Here is a 9,604-nt window from a genome sequence, read left to right as displayed (position 1 = left end):
ATTAATATTATTTTTTAAAATATTAAAATAATTTATTTATTATTAAAAAATTATTTTTATAACTTATTATATATTATTAAAATAAAAAATATATTATCTTATATTATTATAATATAATTGATTATTTTATTATAATATTAAAAATATAATATTATATTATTAGAAATATTAATAAATATATTTTTAAATATTTTAATAATTAATATTTTGATTAAAATGATATTAAAATATTTTATTAATATTAAATTCATAAAATAAAATTATTTTGAGTATTTATTCTTTTAAGTGAAAAGTTTGAAAAATGACTTACGAAAAATCAGACCGTAAACGTAAGTCATTTTCCAAAAAACACAAAAGAAATTTTGTTGACCAGAAAAATGTTTTACGTTGACCAACCAGTTTTCCTCCAACCAAACACTAGAAAATATTTTTCAAAAAATGAATTACGAGAAATAAACACGAGAAAAATATTTTCCTAAAAATAAATTACGTAAACAAACACGAAATTTCAAAGAAAATCAATTCCGTAATTTATTTTACGACAATCAAATAGACCTTAAAATGAATTGAAGCTATTATACACGTGTTTGTCACGTGCCTTATAAGCCGTCTTCTTAACTGTGCAACAGGGCAAATAATCACAAGGAAGAAAGAAAATATCGATAAAAAAAAGGTGAAATGTTTTGCATTGTTTTTAGGGAAAAAGACTGATCTTGTTTTCTTTGAACTTTCTCCAGAAATATCAGAGAAGCAGAAGTTGTTCTTCATTGAAATCTTCCACGCAGTCTCTCTCTCTCTCTCTCCTTTCCCGCCTCATCTCATCTCTTCATTTGATTATCTTCCTCGTTTTTGTTCAATCTGAATGAAGTTTTTCCACGAAAATTATTCGTCATTTTTATTGACTAACGTGGCTCGTCGATCCAAAAATTTCCGACTTTTATTTCCCCTTTCGAGCCGATTTTGTCATAAAAATTCTCTCATTGTAAATTTGTTTCTATTAATCAATATAATTTCAATAGCTTATAATGGAAGCTCAAAAGGTATCCGTGAAGATCAGAACCAAAGCTCTTAGCACCATCGAAGGGTTACAGCTGATAGGAAGGGATGAATCTTCCATTCGGTAAGAACGACTCTTCTATTAAACATTCCTATTTCAATCCGAATGTATTTCGTACGCACATAAACAAGTCTGGTCACGGTTAAATTGAATATTTTTTCGTAGATTCATCAAGAGAAGGATGCCATATACGTTCCTCTATATGATTCTCTTGGAAATTCCATTACTCCATTTACTGTTCAAGCTTCATTATTTAATTCATTTCGAGTTGATAATTTATCTGGTTTTACGTTGCTGGAGGTGCTAATGCAGTGGAGTCCAGCGTTAACCATGTTGAAGTTTAAATAGCCTTTTTTCAAGAGAACAAACTCCCTGCTGTAAGTTGTCATTGCAAAATGAAGCAATATGGTCATTAGATAATTTTATATGAATTTTTCTTCCTCCAATTGCAGACTATAATTCTTTTTTTTTTCAGTTGCATTTCATTTTAAGTTTTGATTCACATTATGTTTTTTTTATCCTGGACAGATCCTATCATGTGTTCCAGCATGTTGTTCTTACTTAAAAAGTAAGTCCATATTCCATTAATTAGGAGCTTTGACATTAAGGTTACTTATTTTCCACAGCAAAATCTCATCAACTGAAGTATTTATCTTCTTTCTTCAGCTATTGTCATCATTGCAAATGTTTCCAGCAAGCAGAAGAAGGAAGCCGAAGAGCTCGGTGTGTCGTTCATTTCATGGAAAGAATTCTCTGAGCTGGTAACATGTTTAAACTTCTACCGGTTAACTTTTGAGGTGGAAGAATTCTCTGAACAAATTTAAATTTTGAGTCTTTTGTACTTTGGATTATGATGAGAACATTTGTTCTGTCATGAGAAAGCTGAATTCAGATGGTATCACTACAAGAAATTTCTACTATTGTGAGAAATTTAATTTTCTCAAAATTAATTTTGTCACTATTAGTAGTTTTTTGGTGACAAAATAAATAAACGTCGCATTAGATTAAAAAAAGATATACAAGTATGATAAAAGCTAAAATCGTCATAATAATTTGTCACAATTAACAAACATATGTAATATATGGTGACAAAATATTTTTTATTATCATTTTTTGTCACAAATGTTTCCCTCCAATTTTTTGGCACCAAATTGAAGGCATATATAGCGACAACTTTATAACTAAAAGTTTTAGTAATTACGACCCAAAAAATTGTCACAAGAAATAATGAGATTTAGATTTGTTGTGAAAAATTTTGTTTATAATTATATATTTTAATTATAGTGACAAAATGTATAGTCACAAATGATTATCTCCAATTTTTGGTACAAAAACAAAATCATATAGTGACATGTTTTGTAACTATAAGCTATAATTATTGTTACAAAAAAATTGTCACAACAAATAATGAGATTCAAGTTTTTAGTAAAAAACAATGTTGTCGTTATATGTTTTAATTATAGTGACAAAATATATTGTCACAAAGATTTCCCTCCATATTTTTGCGCCATAAAAAATAATATATTGACAAATTTTGTAACTATAAGTGTTAATAATTATTACAAAAAACATTGTTACAAAAAAATAATTGTATTCACATTTTTTGTGACAAATTATATTTGTAGTTATAAATTTTAACTATGGTAATAGAATATATTAATTGTCATAATATTTTTCTCCAATTTTTTGTTTCAAAAGTTATATTAACAATTTTTATAATTATAATTTATAGTTATTGTTATAAAAAATTATCACATCAAATAATAAAATTCAATTTTTTTTAATAAATTATTTTTATACTTATATATTTTAATCATTATGAAAAATTATACTATCTGAATCATTTCTCCCTATTTTTTAATATAAAAAATATTATATAGTAAAAATATATATTGTCATAAAGATTTTCCTCCAAATTGTTTTGCACCAAAAAATCATATAGTAATAATTTTTGTAACTATAAGTTTTTATAATTATTACAAAAAATAATGGTATTCACATTTTTGTCAGAAATTATACTTGTCGTTATAAATTTTAATTATAGTGATAACATATATTGTGATAAATATTTTTCTCCACTTTTTTTTTGTTTTAAAAAGCTATATTGAAAAGTTTTGTAATTATAATTTATAGTTATTGTTATAGAAAAAATTATCACATCAGATTATAAAATTCAAGTGTTTTGTAATCAATTATTTTTGTAGTTATATATTTTAATTGTTATGAAAAATTATACTATAAAAATTCATCCCTATTTTTTGGTGCAAAAAATGTTATATAGTAAAAGTTTATTTTAGTTATTGTTATAGAAAAATTATAACAACAAAAAATTTATTTTTTAATTAATAAATTATTTAGTTTTTTATGAAAAAATATGTTTGTAGTTATACATTTTGATTATAATGAGAAAATATAATTATTATTATAAAAACAAAAATTTCAAATAAAAATCAAATTTTTGTGATATATATAATTCAATGGCATTTTCAAATGTTCGATTCAAGTGAACCGTCCAAATGCAACTTAATAACCTGTTAAAATAAGTTTAAAAGTGTAATTAATAAATATTATTTTTTATTGATGGATATGATATGAATTGAGAAACACTTACATACCGTTTTAGCAAAGAGAAAAATTCAACTTGTTGTCTTTGTTGCAAGTCAACATTCCCTTGTTTCTGAATTTCCTCCATATGCATTTTGTATATTAAAATATATATATATAATTAGTAAAACATAAAGTTTAATAATATTTAAAGTTTACATGTACTTTAATGACAAAAATGAACTTACTTTAAGTCTTTTTATATCTCTTCACAATTGATAAGTATATACTATTGAATCATTTTAAAAATCAGAATCAGACAATGTATCATATATTGCAGCTCCCAAAGATCTTGTTTTTTGTGAAAAAAATAGAATACTCATAATTATTACAAAAATAAATGTATAATTATTAATCTATATTACTGTAAAAAAATCTTACAAAAATATTAAAACAATCTACATAATAAAAGACATAATTTGATGCAAAGAAAATAAGTTTTTAAGTCCGATAACTTGGAAAAAAAATTGGACCAAAAGATTTAAAATTATTAAAAAATATCAAAAAATTCAAAATTAAAAGCAAAAATAAGCGTTTCGGGATGAAAAAACGGGACAAGGCACCTTCTGTACCTTGCCAGCGCATAGATCTCGAAAAAATACGTGGATTCAAAAAAAAAACAGCTCAGTCGGACCACCATCGTGGGCGAAGTTATGGCCTTTCAAAGTTTTGACACTCATATTATCGTTTTACTGCACTGAATTAAATAAGTGAAACGCAGCGTTTGAATTTAAACCATTTACTGCTAAACTCACCGTTTTGTAATAAACTAAAAAATGGTTTTATATTCCCCTATTATATCCTCCCCGCAAAAAAAATCACCCTCATTGAATCAATGTTTGAAATTTGCAGTCAAGGTTTTCAGAGAATCTCCGATTCCGATGGAACCTTACTGGACTAAAACTGTTGATTTGATTCGCTTTTGGGGCTTTTGCGTCGACTTCCGATTGTGTTTGTCAAAAGGTAAATTTATATTTCTTTCTATTCCTGCTGAAACATGGGATTTCTATTTTCAATTTCCGCCTTTCAATATACGCAGTTAGTTCCCAGAACAACAAACAGATGGTTATATTTACATCGAATTCTTGCTCAAGTGGGAAGCGAAGCGGTTTTCCTGGTAGGTTCAAATGCGTTATTGTACTACTGTTATGTACCACTGTACGATCTTACTACACTTCATGAGTTAAATTGCTGTTCATTGTTAACATGTTCCAAGCATTGGAAAAACCTAAGGAATTTCTATTATCTTAATGTTCAATTATACGTGAAATCCCCATTGTTCTCCATCAACTGTTAGTACCTGGGTTATCTTATGTACGGGGTTATATCATGTTTTTTAGACAAATGCCCATAATTGAATATATTGACAATTAGGTAGTTTGTCAAGTAAAAATTATGCAAATTCTGGCTTCTGTTAATGTTAATTATTATTATCATTGTCTTTTTTTTCCTTTGGGAGGTAGGGTTGGGGGGACTGCAATTTTAAGCTGAAGGCAGCATTAGCCGTACCGTTTATTGTGGACAACTAACACTTTTCAACAGCCTTTTCTTAGTAAAACCAAATCTTCATGAACGTATGGGTAGTTCTGATATTTCTAACATTGCTGGTAAGTATCTACCCTACACCTTGTCTATTTTTTTATGCTTTGTTCATTGAGAATCAGATTCTTTGCTGCAAACCACATGGGTATTTCCGCCTAAAGTAATGTCATGTTAGGGTAAAGAAAATCTTATGTAGAAGGAGCTGCCAATTGTTGTACACAATTGTACCTATGATTTTTATGATTGCCACTATTTTAGGTTATCTCATTAATTCATCTATAGATTCATGAAATCTAGTGTTCATACATAAATTGTGGTTTAGGGTTTGCAAATATTTAGTATCTTACTATGCAATTAGACGTCAAATGCTCCTTGTTTCCTTCACTGCTAGTGGGACAATTCTCTGATGTATGAGGTTATCTCATTTTTTTTTATATAAATGCTGCTAATTGAGGATGTCCACAAGTAGTCGGTTTGACTTCAATCAGAGTGCACTAGAAGCACCAATCCATATGTTATCAAAAACAATTGAACCTTATTGCATTAATTAATCCAAAATATGTTCTCCAAATGCTAAGTATGAAATGTGCAAATTAAGGGGTTCGAATCTCATATCTGGTCTAGCTTGAAGTAAGCTAGATTGTTCCACTTGCAATGAATAATCCTCCGACTTTTCGTTTGTTCTATCTTTAGTAAATCATGCATTTAGTCACAATAACATATTAAATTTGGTCAAAATAAAAATTTATGTTAAATTTATTTTGTCACAATATTTTCTCAAAATAACAACTTTTGACAAATTTATTTAGTCATAATAACAATTTATAACAAATATTAATTCCTCTAAATAAAAAATTATGAAAAATAATATTCTTTCACAATATAAAGTATAACAAATTTATTTAGTTACAATAACATAGTAAATTTAATCAAAATAATTTTTTTGTCAAATTTATTTGGTCACAATATTTTATCGAAATAAAAAATTGTAACAAATTTATTTAATCAAAATAGTAATTTATAACAAATATTAATTTCTCATTATAAAAAATTGTGACAAGTAATATTCTTTCACAATAACAAATTGTAATAAAATGATTTAGTCACAATAACCCATTAAGTTTTATCATAGTAAAAAATTATGTCAAATTTATTTCGTCCCAATATTTTATCAAAATGAAAATTGTGATAAATTTATTTAATTAAAATAAAAAATTATAACAAATATTAATTTCTCATTATAAAAAATTGTGACAAATAATATTCTTTCACAATAACAAATTGTAACAAACTTATTTAGTCACAGTAAAAAGTTATAAAAAATATTTAGTGACGAAATAAAAGTAGTGAGAAAATAAATTTTGTTGTAATGTCTTTTTGTCACGAAAACATTTTTTGTTTGATGTTATAATTTAACTTAATTGTGACAAAATTTACTTTTTGTGATAAAATAATTATTTTATTTTTTGTCTCTGTAAATTACATTTAGTGACGAAATAACAATTGCGACAAAATAATTTTTGTTGCCTTATGTATTTTCGTCACAAAAATTCTTTATATTTGATGTTTAAATATAAGTTAGTTATGAAAAATGTACTTCTCGTGACGAAATGGTTAATTGATTGTGACAAATATTTTATTGCGATAAGTTAATTATAGTAACGAAATTTCATTATTATAATAAATACTATAATATGGTAACGAACATAATTTTGTCACAATATACTTTACATTACAAGGTTGTTCTAACAAACATGGTAGCAAATAAAATTGGTCAGAATAAATATATCGTGACAAATTTAGTACTTTTAGTGATAAATAATTTTATTGAAACAATCTAAATTTCTTGTATTGTATGGTGGATACAATGCAAACCTTGCATAATTTGAATGAAGGCAAGTTAGTGTTACATGCAACAAAGTGTTGTTGTATATTTGTTGATAGAAGTAGATTAACTGGTCCAATGGCAGTTTAAAGGTAAATCTTCTGAATTGGTGAATTTTTCAGATGAACTTATTGGTTTTGAAGAATCTTGGAATGGAAAAGCCCAAAAGTATTTACCTGGTTGGTCTGAGAGTTTTATTGGCCATGATACCATAGGTAATATATGTCTTACTACAATGCTTTTCCCTTGTAATTTTGCATCACGTTATAAGGGGAAAAAAGGCAAGACTAGTTCCCCCGTTTCTTCATTTAGTTTTTTTTATTATCTCAGTTTTTCACTTTACAAATTTATAGTTGGTGTAACGGCCTGAATAATGTTGAGGCAATGCTTTTTTCCCCATCCTATAACCTCGAATCATATATTTTGCTGCAACTATTGTCTCAGGGGCTAACAGCAGTGGACAGAACATGCAGGCATGTCAGAGAGGATGGGCACTTCCCTCTACTGAGCATTCTCAGTCGAAAGAGAGGGTGATGCCGGATGCAAGAGACGGGGGAGGGCCCTCATGCAGCCAGCACTGTGCAAGGATGAAAGGATCAACAGATTTGGAAGATGAGAGTTCCCGCACTCAAGGGAAGCGAAGGGCCTAAGTCGAAACACACCGACTAGATCCTGTAGTAGAGGGCATTGCCTTTTCTCATATATATAGTTTTGTATGCTTGGCTGTTGCCATCTTTTAGAGCTTATGTTTTCCTTTAGTTTTAAGCTCATCGATTACGTATTATATGATATATTTGTGGCTGTCCTATATCTGAAGGGGTAGCTAATGCAAAGAGCTTTAGACAATTACTACAAAAACATGTTGTTAGGGTATAATCTCGATTCTCCGGATTAAACATTGCAATTTGACATGAGCAAATGCTTTGCTTCACTTTCTACTGAATTTTATTGTTGTGGCAATGTAATTTTGTGATTGGCTTCACTTTCGACTACACTTTGTGTTTGATTCTCACATTAAAGTGTGAAAGTTGATACCGTCAAATCAAAGATTAACGTAAAATTTGATCTATTACAATATTCATATGCTTATTTAATTAAATGTTGATGCAAAATTTTAATATATGTTTAGATAAATTATGTAAATTTTAATATTAATTAAAATTAAAATAATACGTGATATATTTAAATAATAAAGTAATATATTATCGATGAATTTTTATATTTATAATTTTCATTTAAATATTTAGAATTTCACTTGTTAAAAAATATAGAGCAATGACAATTTGGTAAAATATACATTCCACTAATCTTTTATTCCTTCAACTAAACACTGTAATCTTACATTCCTGCCAAACAAACAAACACAGTAATGTAACATTCCCAGTAATGTGTCAGGTAATGTTATATTCCGGTAATCCTATTCCATAAGGTAATCTTACATTCCGTGAACCAAACGCACCCTAAAACTAAACTCACCAAATATTAAGCGGGTTCAACAAAGAGAGACAATTAGTCAATTTTTTATTTATTTTTAATAGTATTATTATAAATAAAAATATGCCACATTGATATTCATGAGTAAATAAATAAATTCAAAAATAATAGTTAATTCACATCACAAAATACCAAATACTACACCAATATCAATTCTTTGGACAATAATATTAATAATAAATGGTGTTTTCGTTGTAATAATTAAATATTAACAATAAACTATATATCGAACAATAGATTAATCTTTGAATTAATTTAATGCTCACATAAAATACCTTATAATTGTCACATATTATTGTCACATGTGTCACTTGAAATTCGGTCAAATATTAATTTTCCTTTGGGTCAATTAATAAACGCATGAATTACAAGAATACATGATCATCTTGATATTTTAAATAAATTAATCTATGCAAAAGAGGTCACTTTGGCAACATTATGTTTCAACGACTCAACTAAAATATCAAATATAGCCAAAATATAAATTTATTTTTTTTAAAATATATATTCTAATAACCAATGATCTAAAATGAAATTTTGATCAAACCGAATTAGATATATATATTTCATAGATTGCATTAACAATATATAAAACTATATAAATATTGTCGACCAATGAATTTCTCTTAATTTTATCTTTCAATTAAATTAAAAATACTAAAATAATAATAAATTTGAATAATTATACACCTCATCTTAATATATCATATACTACATTAATATTTGATCTTTTGATAAAATGTTCACTTTAAGTGATATATGATTCGGTAATCAAACATTGATAATAAAGACATGTCGAGCACAAATCTTCCTTTGGGTTGTTTTATTACTCTCAAATCAAACCGAATAATTATCATATGTTTATTACTAAAGTTGTACATGTAATAATATCAACTATTAATCTTCATTTGGAGTTTGGACCGATCAATACTAACATAATATAAATTGCACACATAACCTTCCATACTTTAAAACATTTTTCATAATTGATGTCACTTTAATTACTTATTGCTTTAATTATG

General features: G+C 26.7%; 1 protein-coding gene across 2 annotated transcripts; it reads left to right on the top strand.

The window, feature by feature from the left end:
• The first annotated feature begins 4,519 nt into the window (after positions 1–4,519).
• Positions 4,520–8,000, top strand: LOC120116158. 2 transcript variants are annotated; one of them, XM_039136712.1, is made up of 5 exons: positions 4,520–4,624; positions 4,701–4,778; positions 5,125–5,268; positions 7,211–7,303; positions 7,533–8,000. In XM_039136712.1, the coding sequence occupies exons 3-5, from the start codon at positions 5,238–5,240 to the stop codon at positions 7,736–7,738; spliced, it is 330 nt and encodes a 109-aa protein (XP_038992643.1). In that variant the 5' UTR covers positions 4,520–4,624; positions 4,701–4,778; positions 5,125–5,237; the 3' UTR covers positions 7,739–8,000. The 2 variants fall into 2 exon arrangements, with proteins under 2 accessions (XP_038992643.1, XP_038992644.1); XM_039136713.1 differs by lacking the exons at positions 4,520–4,624; positions 4,701–4,778; positions 5,125–5,268 and adding an exon at positions 7,060–7,098.
• Positions 8,001–9,604: the final 1,604 nt, after the last annotated feature.

The sequence above is a fragment of the Hibiscus syriacus genome, unplaced genomic scaffold (genome assembly GCF_006381635.1).
Source record: "Hibiscus syriacus cultivar Baekdansim isolate YM2019G1 unplaced genomic scaffold, ASM638163v2 tig00110283_pilon, whole genome shotgun sequence".
NCBI lineage: Eukaryota > Viridiplantae > Streptophyta > Magnoliopsida > Malvales > Malvaceae > Hibiscus > Hibiscus syriacus.
This window is presented reverse-complemented; position numbering and strand designations above follow the sequence as displayed.